At 43.6% G+C, this 22137-nt stretch overlaps 1 protein-coding gene across 2 annotated transcripts; it reads left to right on the top strand.

Moving 5' to 3' along the window:
• Nucleotides 1-1088: 1088 nt before the first annotated feature.
• Nucleotides 1089-16265, top strand: LOC142836342 (uncharacterized). Of its 2 annotated transcripts, XR_012908048.1 has the most exons (5): nucleotides 1089-1268; nucleotides 8549-8675; nucleotides 9160-9255; nucleotides 10788-15669; nucleotides 15966-16265. XR_012908048.1 is itself a non-coding variant. In XM_075950568.1 (4 exons), exons 1-4 carry the CDS (start codon nucleotides 1266-1268, stop codon nucleotides 12962-12964), a joined length of 2403 nt encoding a protein of 800 aa, XP_075806683.1. In that variant the 5' UTR covers nucleotides 1141-1265; the 3' UTR covers nucleotides 12965-16265. The 2 variants fall into 2 exon arrangements, 1 of the variants encoding a protein (XP_075806683.1); XM_075950568.1 differs by having other exon boundaries at nucleotides 1141-1268; nucleotides 10788-16265.
• The last annotated feature ends 5872 nt before the right edge of the window (nucleotides 16266-22137 follow it).

Below are 22137 nucleotides of genomic sequence, written 5' to 3'. Positions count from 1 at the left end.
ATAAGTTTTGGAGTGGGGCAGAAAAGTAATGTGCCCTTATAGGCACGATGCCATGACTTAACGGTATTTTAATTGTAAATTAGGTGGCAAATGGTAGCTGCTATGAACGCATTAATTTCCCTTCCCACTAATTAAAGTTGGATCTCTTGGTAGATGGTGTTGAATTATACAAGATTCATTCATTCACATACAGTCATTTGTGCATATGGTTGGCTTCTTAAATCTACACAGCACTCCACATCACAGGAGAACACAGATGTCCACAGCCTGTCAGTCAGGTCCAAGGCCAAACTGAAATCAAAACAAAACGAGTTTTGGCTTTAATACATTTGAGCTACAGAGAGCAAGTCCGTAAAAGGGTCAGGAAACACAGGCTTCCCTCCCATCCCCACCTGTGGACCCCTCCTGGCTGGAGCCCCTGCTCTCTTTGAGGACCCTGTTACTCCCATGCCCTGGGCCTAAGAGAAATATTGGCAGGGAATTGTATTACTTCACCTCTGACATAAATGGGAGAAATTCTCAGGCCCCTCGCCTCAGAGGAGGAATGTGACCGGCCTGAACTGAAACCTGCTGAAGACTTGATGAATCTTGACAATTTAGTACAGTAACCAAAATTTATGTGTGTGTGTGTATGCACAGTATTTCTTGTATATATACCCAGTATTTCTTGTAATGTGTATATATACATCAGTAATAATACATGTGTATATGTACATATGTATATATATATCAGTAGCAGCAATTCCGCATAATGATAACATTTTGGATATACTGAGTGTTACTCCCCCTTTTAATATTGAATATTGCTGATTCAGGGGATTGCTTCCCATTTTAAAATTTAGAATTCGGGAACAGAATTCAGGAAAAAAAATTGTCACAAAGTTCTTTTCTATTGAGAATAATATACATACATACGATTCATAAATCGGTATGCTCTTATATACAAGATTAAATACAAATGTCCCCTTTTAGGGTCAGCTTTACTACGATTTGTCATTCCAGTTTCCTAGCTTAATGGGGCGGGACCTGAATGTCATCCAATCAGTGGCATCCCGATAGTCAGATCTTCCAATCAGACGTTCAGAAAGGGTGGCGGGGGCGGGCTTTCACGTTTTGTTTCTGAAGTCCAGGATCTTGGAATCCTGCTCAGGCTGGGTCTCTTCCGGTGTGGACGCTCGCTCGGCCCCGCCGCATCCGTTTGCCCTGCGTCTGGCTGGTGCCGGGCCATCACGGGAGGACTCGGGCGCCGCAGACGCCGGGCCACAATGGTGAGTGTGCGTGGCTCCCCGACCCCGGAGGGAGGCTGTGTGGAGCCGGTGGGAACCGGTTGCGGTCGCCCGTCGGGGAGGGAGGACGGAGGGCACGGAGAGCCAGCTGCCGTGTGTGTGCGTGGCGCGGCGAGCTGAGGGACCCGGCTCCCGGAGGGAAGCTATGGCGGCCCCGCCCTCCTCGGACGGCTCTGGGGGTGGCGGGGTCGAGTCCCCCGTGGGTGTGCTGGAGGCCCCTGTGTCCTGCCGCGCCCCCGAGCTGCTGGGCGGTGGGCTCCCCTTGCTGGGCTGGGGGCGAAGGCCGCTCTGACGGGTGACTCCCTGGAGGGCGGCTGGCTCCCCGCTGGAGTCCTCAGCGCTCCGGTCCAGCAGCCCGAACTGGGTGGCGATGACCAGGATCGCCGGGGTTAGGGTATGTGCCAGCCTCGGTATGGGTTTCCCGCAGTGGAAGGAGCTGTGTTCTGTGTGGTGGCCGGTCCCTCCTCCCGTGCGTTCCAAATACACGCGAAGCAGAACCTCACATCCAGACGCCTCCTCTTCTCCCAACCTCGCTTCTCTCATGGGTGGCGGAAGATTCCTGAATTTGCATCTCCCGACTCTATTTCCAACTGCTGACTTTAAAAATAATAGCAATATTAACACCTATTTCCCATGCAGCATTTCAAGTAGGCATAGGTTTTGGTTGATTGGTTTTGATTTATTTTTTTCCTCCACATACCGGGTGACGCTTTTTAAAGGTTTCCTCTGGGGATAGTTCATATAAAATCAACGGACGCTTTATTTTAAAAATCTTAATGCCTTTCCTTTTGTCTTCCTTAGACATAGGAACCCAGTCAGAATGCTTAGGCGTTGAGCTTCCCCTTTGGGGATTTTACATAGTGATGGGTCTGCCTGCCCTCATCTCGTTCTCCGCCCCTTTCGTTGCCCCGGTTTCAGAGATGCCTGACAGCATCTGCCGTGTCTCTGGTGTCTGAGAGCATCCAGTGTATATCAGTGTCTGGGCTCCGTCATCTTAGCAGCTGAGGTTTGAGCATAGATCGTACTGGGAGCCGCTAGATGTCTTGAGCCTCGGAAGAGGCTCGTCTGATGGGCTATTTCAGCTTTTTGGTAGTATTCTGTGCTTAGGATGCGGGAGGTCTTCTGTTTGCTTAATTAAATCTTTGGTGCAAGTGTGTTAGAATGAATCTAGGCTGCCAAGTAATCCTGGGAAGTGTGTTCTGTAAACCAGTCCTGGAGATGAAGGGGTCTCCGCTTCCCGGTCCTTTTGCCATTACTTCTGGAGATGGACGTGGTAGGGCTCCTGGGCGTTCTTGTACCCAGTTTTTCTTGCTTCGTTGTTCTATTATTATCACTTCTTTTTCATTTGTTTAATCTTCAGAGCAGGACAGGTCCTTGCCAGCCCTGGTGCTCCTGTGAGGTCAGAGAAGGACTTGCAGGGAGGGCTGGATTCTGTCCTTCCACAATGTCAGTTCAAGGGGCCAAGCTTAGGTTGTCAGCTGTGGCAGCAAGGGCCACTGAGGTGGTTGATTACTGAGAGCAGTCATTGAAAAGCAAGTTCTTTAAATAAAGGAATAGTAAAAAGCATCTTTTTAAAAACAGGTAAGTCTGTTTTCTGCGTTTACCTTTGTCAGCATGAAGCCTGTCAGCAAGGCAAAGCTGTCTGCAAGTCTGCCTTTCTCAGCAGGGGACCCTAAGAGAAGAGATGCCTGTTCAGGCCTCAGCCCGAAAAACCTTTTTTATTTATTTAGAGTTTTTAAAATTTGTACCATCAGCAAGTAACACGTATAACTTTTGTACCCCAAGTTATTGTAAAACCAAAATGTTCCCAAGGTCAAACAGACTTTCTAGCTCTGATTGGACGGATCTGGCAGCTGTAGCCTACTGGGAGGGGCTGGCTGAGGTCAGCTAAACTGTCTGACCCCGTCATAGAACTGAGAAGAATAAATCTGAGTAGGAATTATAGACCAAATGGCCTCTGTATCAATTAAGAATGACCAAGACTTACCCTCTATCTGGATGAGCTGCCTGGGCTCCTCCTTGGTAATCTCGGTGGCTTTTTGGGGGGACAGAGGTCTTTGGGCAGCATCGGCCCAGAAAGATCCAAGAGACTTTTCTCAAGAGGAGGTACTTGGGGAACTGACCTGCCTTGGCAAGGCCAGGAAAGGCAGCTTTTTTTCAGTGTCCCACTTTTCCATGGTTTTGGCAGGGTTCTGGCGAATGGCAAACTGAAGGGCAGAAATGCGCCCGATGATCATAGTTGAGCCGCAGTCCAGGGGAAGTCCATTGCCCCATTTCTCAAAGCAGACGTGAGGGGTGTCAGGAGCTGCAGCTGCAGTTTCTGCCTGTCACAGGAAGCTTTTTTTTTCACTAAATACCTCAAATGTTTTTCAGCAGATCTCTCTCTCTCTCTCTCTCTCTCTCTCTCTCTCTCTCTCTCTCTCTCTCTCTCTCTCAGAAATTTGATGGCTATCATTGAATTTGTTAAGTATACCTGATTTTTTTTTTAAACAAGCTTTACTTGTTTTAAGCTCAATCTTGACATGTTCGGAAGACTAAAGGTTGTCCCTGTAAATGAATTACATTTGTACTCACCATAAGTTATGTTCTGAGCCCCTTAAAAGACTAATCATTTATGCGGTAACTGACCGTAACTTGCATGTCTTAATTATCTTTAACAGTTTACAAGTTCTTGGCTTTTATAAGATTAGGATTTTGCAGTTTTATTCCCGTTAAGTTTGAGCCTGAAAAATTACAATTGGAGATTTAATCGAAGCTCCTTTAGCATCAAGATAAAACTTTAAACCATAAGTATAGTTCACAGAGACTAGGAACCTTGCTTTCCTGGTCCTTTCTCTCTCTCTCTCTCTCCTATTTATTTATTATGTATATAGTGTTCTGTCTACATGTATGCCTGCTGGTCAGGAGAGGGTGCCAAATCTTATTACAGATGGTTTTGAGTGACCGTGTGATTGCTGGGAATTGAGCTCAGGTCCTCTGGAAGAGCAGCCAGTGCTCTTAACCACTGAGCCATCTCTCCAGCCCCCTGGTCCTTCCTTAGTATACCTTTGTAGAATGTCATAATTTCTTGTATGAGTCAGTTTATCCAAATAGCTAAAGCTTTAAAAACTTAACAAAGACAAAGAGGCTGACATACATCTTCAGGTTAGTTTTTGCTAGCCTGAATGGACCTTAGGAATTAGTAAACCTTATTCATCAAACATGTTCCTTATCTAAAAAAAAAAAAGTTTTTAGAAGCCTGGTGTCTAACACAGCTAGCAAAGACATAAGTAGTTAGACATACATCTTTAAGTCGGTTTCTATTAACCTGAGTAGACCTTGTAATCTTAGGAATTCATAACTCCCAATCATCAAACATGGTTTAAGTCCCAGGAGCCTCGTTCCTGCTCTTGTTCTCATCCGTTATATTTTACCCTCAAAACAAAACAATCTCCATGCAAAAATCCATCCTGACCCTAAACATCTCGGAGGCCTGGTGCTGCATTTTCAATCTCAGCTAGGACAGTGACAAGCAGGGGCTCAGGAGCACACGGAGTTTTGTGGGTGCTGCCTTAGTTGGTTTGTATCACATGGTCACCTTAACCAAGATCCCATGCCTGCCAGTCTCTTGGTGGCTATTTATTCCAAAGTGAGCCATCAGGCACACACTTTTTTTTGCTTTTTATAAACATCTATTTTTCTAAACAAGTGTCGAATCCAAGTTCCATAGAAGTGTGTTTTAGCAAGTTGAGATTACCTATGTATAGATTTTTTTCCCTATGAGCCCTTTCTGTTATAAGTTTTAAGCTAACTTTTTATTACAGATCTTAAAAAAATACACCAAGCAAACGTAAAAATCCTGAGATACGAGAAGTTTGTACAATGGTCTTATAAATCTTGAGATGAAGTTTGTACTTCAGCGAAAGTCTCAGAGATAGAAGAGAAGGGAGTGTTCAGAAAGTTCAGTAAAACCAAGAACGGGGTGAGGTGAGCAGCGGTAACCCTTAGTGGGCGTAGTTCACTCTAGTGTTCTAAAGCACATGGCGTCTTTCCCTTTTCGGGACTGTTTCTCTTTGCTTTCCTTCTCTGTCATAGAGTCAGGTGGCCAGCCGGACCCCAGACATAGAGACTTTGGAGGAAGCTTTTAAAAGAGCGTGCTTGGGTCTGGAGAGACGCCGTAGCTCAACTCTAGAGCCCCTCTTTTAGTAGAACAGTGTACAAAACCATTTTTAGTATTATCTATACACCAAAGAGATTTGAATCTTTAAGAATAAATCCCATGGTCAGAGGGAGGGGGCCAGAGCAGCTTAGAGCAAAGAAGCCCAGAGGATAAGATTTTTTGGGACAAGCAGAGAAAGCTTAGAGAAAAGGGGACTTTTGGATCATTTGTTTGTGTGGTGGCAGAAGTTGTCACAAGCTGAGAATTTGGCCAATTTCTGGCCATGGAGAATGATTGTCTAGTCTGTACGGAGACCAAACTATTTGCAGTAGGCAGTAGGGCTTTAATGGGGTCCCCGAGTCTAAGGAGGAAAGAGACTAGAGGAGGCAGGTGAGGGGTCTGTGTAAACGGAAAAGCCGCGGGTGGCGATGGGTGCTGAGAGACAGGGCAAGCAGGACAGAAGACATCTTTCAGAAGTGAGTGAAGAGGAGGTGGGAGAGGCTGAGGGGAAAGTGTTGGGAATAGGAATTCTGTCCGAGGGAGGTTCCATTATCTTAGAGACACAGGAGGGCTTAGAGAAGCTGCCTGAGTACCTGCTGGACTTCTGTAGAGTAGGCTTCGGAGCTGAGAGAATCAGAAGGATCCAGAGAGGACACAGAGCAGGCAGCTCCTGGAGGAGGGGAAGAGAGGAGAGACGGGTGGTCAGCCATGGCTGGAGAGCCAGCTTCAAGAGGAGCTGAGACACCAGGTGGGGAGGCAGCCAGGAGTAGAGGAGGGGAGGAAGTGTCCAGGTGACAAGAGTTTTAATTTGGGATGTCCCCAGGTGGACCTAAAGACGTGTCAGAGAGATGCCCGGATCAGTGGAGGAGTGTCCTTCCTCCTCATGATGGTCCACACCCAAAAGGGCACAGGGAGGCTTCTGGACAAACTAGTCCACCACTAACAGTCCTTCTGTCTGTCCACCACTAACAGTCCTTCTGTCTGTCCACCACTAACAGTCCTTCTGTCTGTCCACCACTAACAGTCCTTCTTTTTTTTTTTTTTTTTTTTTTTTTGGTTTTTCGAGGCAGGGTTTCTCTGTGGCTTTGGAGCCTGTCCTGGAACTAGCTCTGTAGACCAGGCTGGTCTCGAACTCACAGAGATCCGCCTGCCTCTGCCTCCCGAGTGCTGGGACTAACAGTCCTTCTGTCTGCCCACCACTAACAGTCCTTCTGTCTGCCCACCACTAACAGTCCTTCTGTCTGTCCACCACTAACAGTCCTTCTGTCTGTCCACCACGAACAGTCCTTCTGTCTGTCCACTAACAGTCCTTCTGTCTGTCCACCACGAACAGTCCTTCTGTCTGTCCACTACTAACAGTCCTTCTGTCTGCCCATGAACAGTCCTTCTGTCTACCCATGAACAGTCCTTCTGTCTGTCCACCACTAACAGTCCTTCTGTCTGTCCACCACTAACAGTCCTTCTGTCTACCTGGCCAAAGTCCTGTTTAGGACGCGTCACCAGCACTGCCACTTTGGGGGAAGGAAAGCTTTGGACCTGACAGTATTTACACATTTTGCACTATCTTTACAACGTTGTAAATCGTGTATTTATTTTAAGTTTAGAAATAAGGATATTCGGGCTGGAGAGATGGCTCAGTGGTTAAGAGCATTGCCTGCTCTTCCAAAGGTCCTGAGTTCAATTCCCAGCTACCACATGGTGGCTCACAACCATCTGTAATGAGGCCTCGCGCCCTCTTCTGGCCTTCAGGCAAACACGCAGACAGAATATTGTATACATAATAAATAAATATTAAAAAAAAAGAAAGAAGGATATTCCAACACCCAAGTTTGCTGCAGAACGTTAATAATTACTGATTTTTAAAAACGCTATAGACTTGATCATGGATATTGAGCTACATTTACAACTTGGGAATCTTCCCTCAGTTGTAATGGTCACCTTTTCATGAGTAAATATTATCCAAAAGGTGGAATAAAGACACCAACTCAGTGCTGAGAAGAGATGTCTTTAACACATACTAATATACTGTTAACATAAAAAAGGAGCCACAAGAATGTAGGTTGCAGAACCGCTGACTTTAGAGCGCAGTTTTGAAGCAGATGAAAGGCAGGTTTGTGGTAAAGAGTAGAAACAATCCCCAGGCCTGCAGGGTTAGACTCTGCCTTAGACTCCAGGGATCTGTGTGGAGATTTGAGCACGAGCTATCCTATTGGGAATGTGTCTCAGGGAATTGTCACATTGCCCATTCCGAAGTGCTTGAGAGAAGGCAGGCCTGTTAGTGAGTTTGTTAAGTATTTTAGCAAGTAAAAGTGGAAGAAGCAGTGCCTAACCATTACATTGCTTTTCTAACTCAGCACCTTTTCTCAAAGGTTTGTATTACATGTAATTACCTGTGTATGTATGTGGAGCATGTACGTACCACAACACACATGTGATGGTCAGAGGCTATCGTGTAGGAGTCAGTCCTTTCTACAGTGTGTGTCCCTGGTATTGAACTCAAATTGGTAGGATTGGTAGCAGGCACCTTTACCTGCTTGAGCCATCTTGCTGGTTATCAATATTTTTTATATTGGAGGCAAAATCAATTATGATTAATTTACTTATAGAATTCAATTAAAATATTATAACATAGTATCATACTTTGCAAAAGTAATGTTGTTTAATTTTTGTTTCAGTTTTTCAAGGATGTGTAGGTGTATACTTGGCTGGGCTGGAGCTTAGTTATGGATCAGTTTCCTAGCTTGTGTAAAGTCCTAGGTCTGAGCTACCACCCCGCCCCCAAAAGAGGTAGCAGTGTTTCAAAAAGTCATAAGCATGTCCTTTTCACCCGAAAATAGACATACATGATCTTATATTAAAAGAACTTTAAAATGTAAATACTTATGTTGATGCCATTACATTTAATTTTTCATAAAAGCATAGTATCTACCCTGCTTCTGTGGACTTTATATCGTCTTTACTCGAGAGTTAGGTGATACAATAGAAATGCCACTGGGGCAAAATGTCTCCATTAAGACCACTCCCCTGTGTGAAGGGTAGTTCTCCCTAACTCCTTTATCCTGTGTCAAATTCAAGAACGGGGTCAATGGCCACTTGGTCATTGTGCTGCCTGTTTTTATTTTAGGAACCGTTGACCTTCAAGGATGTGGCCATCGATTTTTCTGGAGAGGAATGGGAATGCCTGAACTCCGAACAGCAGACTCTGTATAAGGACGTGATGCTGGAAAACTATCGGAACCTGGTTTTCTTGGGTGAGGCTCACTCGGCAGAGTTTCGAATTCAGCATTGCATTTAGTTTCCCTGCATAGCTGAGTATATCTTGGGAGCCTATGATTTCAGGAGAGAAATGGGGGGAGGCGAAGAAATTGAAATAGATAATATTCATATTTTAAAATCTTTATCCTTTCCATCTCTCTTCAGGTAATATATATCCCAAATTAAAATTAGTGGTAACTATAGCAGCCAAGTGGCATAAACTGTTACAATTTACATCTTAAAGTCCAATTATTCCCCTTTACCTGTGATTGGGTAGTAGACAAAAATGGAGCTAAGAATCTTTAAATTGTAAATATGTTACTGTATATCTGTAGTGAAATAACATTTGGAAAATGATGTTATAGAGTAATATTATATATCTTTTATGTATCTTTTTCATACTGAACCTAATTCTAGGCCAGATATGTTAGTAGTTACGAAGAATCAAATAAGTGTCATGTTCTGTTTTCTACTGACCAGGTCTTGCTGTGTCTAAGCCATACCTGGTTACCTGTCTGGAGCAAAGGAAAGAGCCCTGGAATGTAAAGAGGCAAAAGACCATGCTCTTGTTCCCAGGTCAGTAGGAGTGACTGAAGCACAGCCCAAAAATGCGGGATCCAGGATTTGAGGAAGCAGGCCTGAAAGATGTGTTATGAAGTCTGTTCCAGTGGCATTGGCTTTCCAAAGTGCAGCTCTGTTTGTCCTCCCATTGCCACCGAAGGGCACTTCCTGCTGTGTTCACCATCCTTTATATCCTCCAACCCTAGTCCTGCAGTGATCTCCTTTACATTCACAGTGCTCCTCCAGCCTAGTCCTCCTGCAGTGATCTCCACATTCACAGTGCTCCTCCAGCCTAGTCCTCCTGCAGTGATCTCCACATTCACGGAGCTCCTCCAGCCTAGTCCTCCTGCAGTGATCTCCACATTCACAGTGCTCCTCCAGCCTAGTCCTCCTGCAGTGATCTCCACATTCACAGTGCTCCTCCAGCCTAGTCCTCCTGCAGTGGTCTCCATATTCCCAGTGGTGGCTGAAATCCTCCCCTTTCCTATGAGGAGCTGTATAATGTGACAGTTATTACATAATATTTGGTAGCCTCAGAAAATTTGTCGACTTTTTCAGGACCTCTTGGTCAATATAGTATATTATATTAATATGCTAAAAAAGTTTTCTATTAACATTGTTTATATATTTGTTTTTTCAATTTTCTCAGAGCTGTTTATTAACATTTTAATGGATTTTCTGTGATTTTTTTTCTACCAAACACTGACTGCTAATGATTTACAGGTATATAAAGACAAAACTGAGAACTCGTTTTCTATAAAGACACTTTGAATTATCACTTGATGGTTTAGGATTTTATGGTACAATGGTTCTTTTTTCCTTCTTTTTTTTCTGTCTTTACAGTAGGTTCCTTTATATTCCTTAATATTAGCAGCTTTACCTGTATTTTATTATTAAATGTCTATTATAAATTCTGTATATTGCAGGACAGTGTAAGGTGAAATTAAAATAAGACTGAGTTATGTATGTGTCTATTACCAATAAAATTGTGTGGGTTTTTATTTGCCTGGCTAAATAGTGCCCCTATTGCTTATGGCGGGGATGTTTTCTGACTGGGTTGTGCTCCTTGGTCATTTCATCCTGGCTCAGTGAATATTCTTGACAGTTACCTTACTGTATCATCTGTGTCTTGGCAAATCTGCTTTCATGTCTAAGAGAGACAGTTTGTTTAAGGTAGCTTTTGAGAAGTTTCAGTTTCATTTCTTCCTTAGCTTTTTACCATGATCAAAACCACATAAAATTAAATTTATTGTCTGAAAGATTTTCTTATTCTATTTTATACTGTTAAATCCAAATTGTTGGGTAACACATCTCTATGAGCTTTTCATTTACAAAAGAAAAATTCAGTATTTATGAAGAAAAAGGAGTGTTTATTTTCTTCCAGAGTCATTGTGTTCAGTATCAGTAAAGCAATGAAGGCCATAGATTTTTCCATTCTGCTGTTTGCTGTTTTGCTAAATTTAGCATGATTTTAGATGTTAGATATGTAAATTGTATTCATCAGAGTCTAATGAGTAAAATAATTTTTTTGTCTTGATTTCTTTCAGGTGTGTTTCCTCATTATAACCAACACTTTTCACCAGAGCAGAACATAAAGTATTCATTCCAGGAACTGATCAATGGAAGCCATAGAAATGGTGACGTTGACAATTTGTGCTCCAGAGAAGAAAGGGACCGTATAGAGGGGCATGAAGTTCCGAAGACGTATTATAATGGGTATAACCCGTGTGTAATAACTGATGGTGGGAGAAGCTTTGCTCCCAGTAGACAGCAAGAACCTGAAATGGCTCAAGAAAACCCTCAGGCTCTGCCTGTTACTTGTGAACAGCCGTGTGCTTCCGTCAGTAAGCATCAGAGTCAGTGTGTGAACTGTACCTCTCCTTTCAAAGATGGTTTGGGACGTACAGAGAGGGGTCTGGCCCATTCTTCAGTTCCTGACTTCAGCAGTTTCAAGTGCAGCTTTGGGTTAAGCTTTCATTCAAACCTTTTTGTAGATGGGGAACTTAAAAATGAAGAAAAAAATTCTAAATGTAATCAATTTGAGAACTCCATGATGAAAAATTCCTTAATATATAATCCACAAATAGGTCTTTCATGTGTCAAAACGCAGAATTTCCATAAATACGGCAGATTCTTTACACATCCAGTATCACCTAATCAAAATTCAAGTACAGATATTTTAGAAATCCAGTATATATGTAAAGAAAATAGGAAGGCCTTTACTGAGGCGTCTGCCTTAACTAATCACCAGGGCGCGTTTATTGGAGAGGCGATGTATCAGTGCAATGAAGATGGCAGTGACGTACGCCATGAAGCAGATCCTGCGGATCAGCAGTCTGCTCGTTTCCCAAAGGACTTTTACAAATGCTACAGATGCGACACCGTCTTTCATCAATACTCAGAACTCATCATTCACCAGTATATCCATATTCAAGACCAGATTTCCAAGGGGATGGGTTGCAACACAGCTTTCAGTAAAAGTTCCAGCCTTGCTAAAAGTCATTCCGGAGAAAAACCCTACAAATGTAAGGAATGTGGCAAAGCCTTTACCTATTGTTCCAGCCTCAGACAGCATCATAGGATTCATTCTGGTGTCAAACATCACAAATGTAAAGAATGTGGCAAAGCCTTCTACCACAAGTCACTCCTTACGCAACACCAGAGCATCCATGCCGGGAAGAAGCCCTACTGCTGTAAATTCTGTGGCAAAGCATTTAATCAGAGATCAACTGTTACTCAGCACCAGAGGATTCATACTGGAGAGAGGCCCTACCATTGTAAAGACTGTGGCAAAGCGTTTCACCAAAGGTCAAGCCTGAGCCTACACCAGAGAGTTCACACTGGAGAGAAGCCCTACAAATGCAAAGAATGCGGCAAAGCCTTCAACCGTAATTCTCTCCTTACTCAGCACCAGAGGATTCATACTGGCGAGAAGCCCTACCATTGCAAAGATTGTGGCAAAGCTTTTAATAAAAAATCAAGCCTTACTCAACACCAGAGAATTCATACCGGAGAGAAACCCTATTCTTGTAAAGATTGTGGCAAAGCTTTTAATCAAAGATCAAGCCTCAGCCTGCACCAGAGAGGTCACACTGGAGAGAAACCCAATAAATGTAACGAATGTGGCAAAGCCTTTAACCGTGTGTTTTTCCTCACTCAACACCAGAAAATCCATACTGGCGAGAAGGCTTACCACTGTAAGGACTGTGGCAAAGCTTTTAAACAGCGCTCGAGCCTCACCCAGCACCAGAGAGTTCATACCGGGGACAAGCCCTACCACTGTAAGCACTGTGGGAAGGCTTTTACTCAGAGGTCAAGCTTTACTCGGCACCAGAGAATCCACACCGGAGAGAAGCCCTACAAGTGCCAAGACTGTGACAAAGCCTTCAGCCGCAACCTCCTTCTGATCCAACACCAGAGAATTCACACAGGAGAGAAACCATACCACTGCCAAGACTGTGGCAGAGCGTTTAATCAAAGATCGAGCCTAACGCAGCACCAGAGGGTTCATACTGGGGACAAGCCCTTCTGTTGTAAAGACTGCGGCAAGGCGTTCACCCAGAGGTCAAGCTTTAACCGGCACCAAAGAATCCACAGCGGAGAGAAGCCCTACAAGTGTAAAGCGTGCGAGATCACCTTCAGCTGCAGCTCGCGCCTCGCTGAGCACCAGTGCGCTTCCTTAGGCCGCTGCTTCCAAGACACAAAGTTCCTCCAATATATATGAGTTTACTGTTCTGTTACCACCAGCTCGCAGACCATAGGATTCATTGTTAAACATGTGATGTGTTTTATATAAAAGATACTTCTTTCTGTTGTTGCAATACCTTACTGGATTCCCAGAATATCACATTCTGGTTTAATTGAGTAATAGTTTTCTTTCTTGTCATTTTGTCAACTGGTTCTGTGTTAATTGCATTCTCAGATGTATTTCCCATAATATAAACATAAAACATATGCTGTTACACAGAGAAACCCTGCCTGGAAAAAAACAAAAAAAAATACATTGTCCCATGTATACATAAAACTGTCCACCAGACTTCACACTAGAGTAGTCTTTGGCGGGCGCCATTCAGAGTCTTCCTGTGACTTACAGTCCCATCTCTAAACTGTGTAGCATGGAGCTTGGCTGTCTCCTCCAGTTGTGTTGATCATCTCTTCTACAGCAGTTAAGATGATATTATCCAGTATATAGCTGCTGCATGCTGGATCCACACTTGTATAAAGTAGAATTACACTAGGGGAGGGCTGCTGTGCGACGGCATGCGTGTGAGGGTCAGCGGGTAGCACTCAGTCCTCTATCATTTTGAGTTTGGGAATGGAACTCAGCCCAGCTCGTCAGGCTCGTCTGCAAACTCCTTTATCTGAGTCATCTCTTCCGTGGTGGGACTTTAGGGTCTAGGGTTTCTCTGGCTCAACTAGAACGGCCTCTGTGGCGCGGAGCCCTGCTGTCGTCAACCCTGCATATGAGAAAGGCAGGCCACCTACAGCTTCAGCACAGGGCTGATCATCCCCCTGCGACTTGAAGACGTGACCATACTTAAAAATGAGGACGTTCAGAAAATGTAGGGGAACGTTTTTATGCTGAGATTTCAAAACCGACCCATAGAGCTACAGGCCTTTTGGGGTAGTCTTTCGTGTTCTCCAGATCATGTCTAGTTAGGTGTCGCTGCTAGAAGGCTGTGTGTCAGCGTCCTGGTGATGAGTGCGGAATCTGTAAGGGCAAGGGAATAGTGGCAGCACACTGGATCTGATACATTATCAGGAGGGAGAAGAGCTGGGAGGAGTGAAACTTAGACAACACCTAGCCCAGAGCGGTAAACAACTACTCAACTCTAGACTGCGAGTGTTGTTTGCCTCGGCCGACGGAGGACCAGTCCTGCCACACTGTGGAAGGTTTCTATGGGGCTGCTTCATTCTCTGTGTTGGCCCAGAGTCCAGGGTCACTGCCAACTGTCTCACTGCACCTAGGACCTGCCAGATTTTTAGGGCTTCGGGTTGCACATTGGTTCAGGCTAACAATAGGTCAGAAAGGAGTGAATGATTCAGAATTCCTTCACAGAAGCATTTTTGGTCTGTGGAGGAATCATTCCAGTTTTCTGGTACTCAAAGGAGGAAACATGTGTCCACCTGCAGGCAAAATATACTCAACAAATAAATTTCTTTCCATAGGTCTTCTTTCCAAGACAACAGCAAGAACAAACACAAAACTGCCATGGCTGGAAACTTCTAGAAAACTTCAGTGTAAAATAAGTGGACAAATAATTGAACTTATGAGTTGATGAGCATGAAGAAGGGAAGGAATGATTGACAGATTTGAATTTGTTTGGAAAAGATTGATTTATTGTATTATACATTCTGATGCACTTCTACAAGGGCATTTTCTCGAAGGGTTCTTGTTTCTATTTGTGTTGCTTTTTCCTTGTTGGAGGATTTAGACGCTAATAGAATTATCTTAGAGAAATTTGAAGAGTTATGTGAACTCGGCTGTTGTTTTATATTATGAAGTGATAAAGTCATTGTAGTTTTCTGTCTGTTGCTGTGATAGATAACTATAACCAAAAGCAGCGTGGGGAGGAAATGGTTGGTTTTAGCTTCCTTTTGCATGGAGCAGTCTATCATGGAGAAGTCAGGATGGGAGCTAAAGCAGGAGCAGGGGATGGAACCGCGGAAGAGAAGCTCACTGGCTTGCTCCGCCTGGCTCCTGCTCATCCAGCTTCTCTAAACATCCCAGGACTATCTGCCCTTGGGTGGCACTGTACGCAATAAGCTAGGTTCTCCTACATCAGTCAGCAATCATAACCATTCCAGACACGGTTAGAGCACTGTGATCTGGGCCGTTCCTCAGCTCCTTGGCCGAGACTCCCACTCTCCACATGACTCTTGGTGTGGCAAGTTGAGAATAAGAACAAACAAGGACGGTACAGTGTAAGGTGGTGATTAGGGAGGGCAACAGAGTAGCTACGGTAGCAATACAGTAACCAGGAGCCTGCATCCTAGTTCGGGTTCCACAGAGATGCTCAGAAGAGGCCCGCTCAAGGTGAGACCAACCAGCAGTCTCCCCTCAAAAGAAGAAACAAGAGGTCAGTACACTTGGTGGATACACTGGCCTCAGACTTTCTCAGACCCCAAAGAAGACAAGTCTGTTTGGTGGGATGGCCCCTTGATTTCTCATTAAACCTGTGTCCAGAAATGTTCTCTCAGATACTCTACGTTTTGATTCCTGAAGGTCTGGTGACTGCTCCAAATACAAAATAACAAGCACAAAGGCAGTGAGATTTCCTTTGACTTTAGGAATTCTCCTTTGTCCTAGTTATGGTGTTTAGTCCTTAATTCTCTGCATTAGCAAGAAACGAGTGATGTGGAAACACACAGCTGGTCCTGACGTCTGTAGGGCTCACCATGCACGGTGAAACAGTACCCAAATTCTAGGTCTTACGGTAAGTGTTGTGGTCCTGACGTCTGTATGGCTCACCATGCACGGTGAAACAGTACCCAAATTCTAGGTCTTACGGTAAGTGTTGTGGTCCTGACGTCTGTATGGCTCACCATGCATGGTGAAACAGTACCCAAATTCTAGGTCTTATGTTAAGTGTTGTGGTCCTGACGTCTGTAGGGCTCACCATGCACGGTGAAACAGTACCCAAATTCTAGGTCTTACGGTAAGTGTTGTGGTCCTGATGTCTGTATGGCTCACCATGCACGGTGAAACAGTACCCAAATTCTAGGTCTTATGTTAAGTGTTGTGAACAATATGAAGTTTCCAGCTCACAGTTTCACAACATGCTGTGAGCACATAATGCCAGGTTAAATAGACATTTTGTGCACGACTGTCTGCATCTTATGGATAGGTGCCTACAGCAGATTTTAAGCAGAGTGATTTAAGATTTGCAGTGGTCACTGAGAACTGAGCCTGTGTTCTGAGAACAGATCATGTGCACGAGCCTTGTGCTGTGCTTTTTCTCTACTGTAGCGCTGCACATGGGGCCGTGAACACCAACAAGGACCCTGCTTACAATGCCAGTTCATGAGTGTCCCCTCAATTTCCTCAAATTCATGGAATTACAATGCCTTAGATTGGGGTCCACGTGTATCTTCCTCCAAATGCAAGGTCCCCAGCATAAGCCCACAAGGAAGTGTGTGTGTTTGCTTTGGTGCCAGTGCCATGCTGCTTTTTAAACTTGAGAATTTTATAACTATGTTTTGATTACATTTTTTTCTTTTTAAAGTCTTTTTATTGCACTATACATTTTTCTTTGCTTCTTTCTCTTCCTCCCCTCTCCCCTTTTACCGTCTCATGATCCCCATACTCCCAATTTACTCTGGAGAGCTTGTCTTTTCCTCCTTCCTGTGTTTTATGTCTAAAAGCCACCTATGAGTGAGTCCATATTTGTCTTCCTGGGTCTGGGTTACCTCACTCAGTATGGTGTTTTCTAGTTGGTCACGTTCTTACTCCTCCTTCTTCCCCAACTGCACACCATTGCCTTTAGGAGGATATAGTATAGTTTGAAGTCTGAAATGCTATTTCCAGCGTTACCTTTCCTACTCAAGATTGTGTTAGCTATTTGGGGGCATTTTTTAAAATAAGTTTTAGGATTTAAAAATATTTCTATAAAGAATGTCATAAAAATTTTGATTAAAATTGCATTAAGTCTGTCTATCACTCTTGGTACTATGGATTCGGCCCAGCCGTGAGCATGGGAGGTCTTTCCTGTCTTTAGTGTCTTGTGCACTTTTGCTGTACAGGTGTTTAACATGTTCAGTTAAGCTTTGTGCTTGTGTTCATATACATGTGAGCATGGGGAGGCTGGATGTAAACTTCAGGTGTTAGTTCTCAGGTGCTGTCTGCCTTGTCTCCCTGGTGTGAATTCAGCAGGACGAGGCAGGTGTTCAGAAGTGCAGTCTTCTTCCCCGTGCTAAGATGCGGGCACACACTACCACGTGCGTACTTTCTCACATGGGTTCTGGAGACTGAATCCAGATCTTCATGCTCTCATGCCCAGCATTTTACCAACTGCGCTCTCTCCCCCATACCGGGTACGTTTCTGAAGATGTCATGGGTGGAGTTTTTCTGATTTCTAGTTCATGAAGCTTGCTGATTTTGATTCTTGCTTCTTTGCTAAAACTACCAGATGTAAGAAGCTTCTGGGTCTTTTGGGTGTATTAAGTATAGTATATGTCCTACAAATCAGTTACTTAAGTTCCTTCTGTTAGACCCCTTTCATTTCCCTTCATGCTGTAACTAGGATTTCAAAAAATTGCTTTGGTCAAGCGTGGCTAGAGTGGACGCGTGTCTCCTTCCTGATTTTAAACGAGGCGCTTTCAGGTTTTCCCCATTCGGTGTGATACTGGCAACAGTTTTCAGGTGTTGAAGTATGTATGATCTTACTAGTTTCTTCAGGAGTGTTGAATGTTGTCAAAGGTCATTTCCAGTATTGCTTGGAATGATGATATGAGCTTTGTCCACATTTCTGTGTGCTATCAGTACTTACTGATTCGTGAATACGGAACCAGTTTTCATTCCTAGTGTGAAACCAAGTAGTCGGCATATGATCTTTTGCTGTGTTCTTGCATTGAGTTTGCAGGCATTTTGTTGGGGATTTTTGCATCTAGATTTGCCATGAAGGAAATCGGTTTGTAGTTCCTTTTTTCCCTCCCTATTAGTTTTTTTCTTAGCAGAGGAATGAGTCTGGAAGTACTCTCATTTTTATTTTTACAGACTATTTTGAGGAACATTGGTGTTCAGGTTCTTCAGATGTCTGGTGGGATGCAGCAGTGAAGCCATCTTCGTCCTGGTGTCTTCATGGGCAGCTGCTACTTCTTCCATCACGTTGTCCATGATAGATTTCTTTAGTTTCTTAGACTCTTGCAATGACTGTGTGTCTAAAAGAACAGTCCATATTTTTCAATCTATTGAAACATTTTTTAAGCAGAGAGTTTATTGTTTATTGCTTTATAAATAATACCATTCAAAATTTTCCACTTCTTCCCCTCCTCCCATTTCCCTCCTGCTTCCTCCCCTTCCCCGCCCCATCCCCCTCCAGTCCTAAGGGAGGGCAGGGTACCCTGCCCTGTGGGAAGTCCAAGGCCCTCCCCCCTCCATCCAGGCTTAGGAAGGTAGGCATCCAAATAGAATAGGATCCCAAAAAGCCAGTACATGCAGTAGAGACAAATCCCAGTGTCATTATCATTGGCTTCTCAGTCAGCCCCCATTGTCAGCCACATTCAGAGGGTCCAGTTTGATCACATGCTCGTTCAGTCCCAGTCCAGCTGGCTTTGGTGAGCTCCCATTAGATCAGTCACACCGTCTCAGTGGGTGGACCAACCCATTGTGGTCCTGACTTTCTTGCTCATGGTCTCCCTCCTTCTGCTCTTCAACTGGGCCTTGGGAGCTCAGTCCAGTGCTCCGATGTGGGTCTCTGTCTCTATCTCCATCTGTCCCCGGATGAAGGTTCTATCATGATATTCAAGATAGTCATCAGTCTGACTACGGGACAAGGCCAGTTCAGGCATCCTCTCCTCTACTGCCCAAGGACCTAGCTGGGAACATCCCCGTGTTGAAACATATTTGTTAATTGTCTGTGTATTTCATAGTATCATAGAAACTTGGATTTCAGTAGTATCAGTTTTATTTGATTTCTTAATTGTATTCATTTCCAGTTTTCTCTTTTACTTATGTAACTTAGGCTGTTTTTCTACGTTATCTTTTCAAGCAGGTAGCCTTTCCTTTCTTTTAATCCTTCATGATTTTCTCTTTTCCCAGTTCATTAATTTGAGATCAGAACTTAGTATTTCTTTCTGTGGGTGTTAGGTTTGGCTTATTCTTGTTTTCACAGCCTTGAGATAGCATCATTAAGTTATTTACTTACTGTCTCTTTAACTCATTACTATGTAAGTTTCTTTCCTAGAACTGCTTTTGCTGTATCCCACACACTCATATAAGTGTTTTTTAATTTTCATTTGATACTGTGAAGTTTTTAATCCTCCCCTTTCTTCAGTGAACCACTAATCATTCAATAGTATATTATTTAAGTTTCATATATTAGTTTATTTTCTCTTAGAGTTGATTTCTCATTTTATCCCAACACGATCTGATGAAGTATAAGAAGTTATTCAATATTTTTTTATTTGTTAAGATTTGCTTTAGGGTCTGATATAAACTACTTTGGAGAAAGTTTCATTGGCTGCTGAGTTCAATGTGTATTCTGCAGCTATCGGGATATTCTTTGTGTGAGCGTGTCTGTGTCTAGGATGTTTGGTCTTTGGTTCAGTTTAAAGCTTGCTGATATTTTGTCTCGATGCTCTATGTATTGATGAGAGCAGAGTGTTGAATTTCCCTACTGTTGTATCTGTATTTATCTGTTCTTTATGTCCAATAGTGTTTGTTTTATGAAATGATCCTGCTGAGTGGCAGCTCCCCCTCTCCTCACCATCCTCTGGGGTACACACTGCTAATATTGTGTTTCCATTCCAGTCGAAGGGTCTGTAATTTCTAGATTTAGTCTGATTGCTGCCCAACTGGATGGTGGTAGCTCAGACTGAGGGGCTTCCAAGTGGAGCCTGATCTTGAACTTGAAGATCTTCATGTAGCCCAGGCTTTTCACACTTCCAAGGGATGTGCAGATTTTCCGACAGAGTTTATCTTTGGGATTTGTTAAGACTACAGCTCAGGTTAGACCCTTAGAGCAGTGGTTCTCAGCCTTCCTAATATTGCGACATTCTTGCGCTTGAAAGGAGTGGGGGGCAGAAGCTGTGCACTGGCTCAGTGGATTGATACACTACGTCTTCAGAGAAGTCTAGTTGGTGACTGACCAGGACTAATAAGATCTGACAGCAAGACGAAATCTTGGAAAACACTTAGCCTGCTAAATTTGGTCACAGCTAGAAACTTCTGCCAGATCAGAGAGAGCCAACCTGAGGCTTCCCAAGTACTCATGGGCCAGACTTTATCCCTCAAGAGCAGGCATTACTGCCGAACACTGCACAATTCTTCACTCTGCCTACTGACCCCATCTTGTAAGGCAACTGAGTGACCATGGCAACCGCAACGGCATGCTCTGCTCTGGGTGCACAGGGTGAGAAGAGGGCAGAGGATGGGCCCACCGGATCTCAGCTCAGACAGCTGCTCCCATTTGTAGAGCGCTGAGTCTAAGGAGGACTAGGTCCCAGCTCTCTCGACCTCCTGCTTCCAGGACCTCCCAGCGCAGAGAAATAGCACAAGGCCCATTGCCTAAGGGATAACTGCTGCTCACTTTTTAATTTTGCTAAATCCTTCCCCAGAGAAATGAGGTTCAAAACAAAACAATAACCTCGTTGTACACTGAGTGTTAAACTAATTAAACTGTTAGTGAATTTTGCCTTATCTAAAAAACAAAAAAACAGCAGCAAGAACAAAAGCCACTGTGACTAAGTGAAGATTCTCCTTTGTTGTCATAACCTTGGTAAAGAGGACTAAGCAAACAGGTGTGTGCAAGGAACCCCCTGCTGTCTCTGCAGCGCAGAACTAGCAAGTCCGTGCAGCTGGAGTCGATAGCTGTCTGAGTTATCTATCATCTTTGGCAATTGAAGATAACGAGATGTGCTTGTCAGATCCATAAGAAAATTAGGGTTGGGGAGTTAGGAAGGGGAAGTCCCGTGTTTGCCTCCCTGAGGTATGTTCTATCTCAAAGACGTTCTAAAGACTCAAGCGTTTATTTCTTCATGTAGTCCAGGCTTTACACATTCCCAGGGGATGTACAGGTTTCCCGACAAAGATTATCTTTGGAATTGAAGTCTACAGCTCAGGCTAGACCCTTAGAGCAGTGGTTCTCAACCTTCCTAATGCTGTGACCCTTTAATATTGAGAGTTCCGCATTGTGGTGACCACAAGCCATAACCTTAGTTTTGTTGCTTCTTCATAATGAATTTTGATACTGTTATGAATTACAATGTAAATATTTTTGAAGGTAGAGGGTTACCAAAGAGGTCCTGACCCCCAGGTCGAGAACTGCTGTCTTAAAGAAAATACTTGCTCAACAACATCTTGAACAGATTGAGGCTAGTTATTACTTCGAGTCTCCACAAACAGTGAAATTTGTATCAAAGTACCTTATGCCAATTTCTTCCTTGCCTCCACTTTCTTAAATAAGCCCATAGTTGGCAATGACAGGTGTTCCTGTTGTTTAAGAAGTTACAAAATAAAATAATTCTGTTGAGAATTTTTTATTTAAATTCCCACATTAAACTACAAATCTGCCAAACGTTTCAGTGCCTCAAAATGAGATTTCTTAACTAAGGTCACCATATTATGACCTAGGGAATCAATCAAGAATATATGGTGATTATAAATCTACATGCATTTGCGGCCCAGCATAACAGCACAGTTCCAGCGTTTGGGAAACTGAAGCAGAACCAAGAACATGTGGCCAGTTCGAGTTACTGTACCAAGCCAGTATCTCCACGCATGTTATAGTGAAGCACCTGACCTCATAAATACATCGACTCAAAAGATAGGCTCAAATTTAGTAGTAGAAGTTTCCAAACCCCAGCAGCAGACAATTTCTTAGATGATATATCAGGTGTAAGAAGAACTTTAAAATGAATAAATCTGGAATCTTGTATCTTCTGCTCACAATAGAATGAAATTATAAGTTAGAAAAAGAAACTTTGCTGACTAGATTTTTTTTTTTAAATTTGACCCAGGCTAGAGCCATTTGGAAGAGGGAACTTCAGTTGAGAAAATGCCTCTTCTATATTGGCCTGTATACAGAGTTCTGGGCATTTTTTAAAATATTTGTTTATTATGTATAGAATATTCTGTCTGTGTGTATGCCTACAGGCCAGAAGAGGGCACCAGACCCCATTACAGATGGTTGTGAGCCACCATGTGGTTGCTGGGAATTGAACTCAGGACCTTTGGAA

This window comes from Microtus pennsylvanicus, chromosome 16, assembly GCF_037038515.1.
Source record: "Microtus pennsylvanicus isolate mMicPen1 chromosome 16, mMicPen1.hap1, whole genome shotgun sequence".
Lineage (NCBI taxonomy): Eukaryota > Metazoa > Chordata > Mammalia > Rodentia > Cricetidae > Microtus > Microtus pennsylvanicus.
The sequence above is the reverse complement of the archived record's forward strand: the minus strand, read 5'-3'. Positions and strand labels throughout refer to the sequence as shown.

What these genes read in the sequence shown, in the direction of transcription:
- LOC142836342 (XM_075950568.1), top strand. An exon ending in TCGGAACCTGGTTTTCTTGG is followed by an intron (nt 8,676 to 9,159) that starts GTGAGGCTCACT and finishes TCTACTGACCAG; the next exon opens with GTCTTGCTGTGTCTAAGCCA. An exon ending in GACCATGCTCTTGTTCCCAG is followed by an intron (nt 9,256 to 10,787) that starts GTCAGTAGGAGT and finishes GATTTCTTTCAG; the next exon opens with GTGTGTTTCCTCATTATAAC.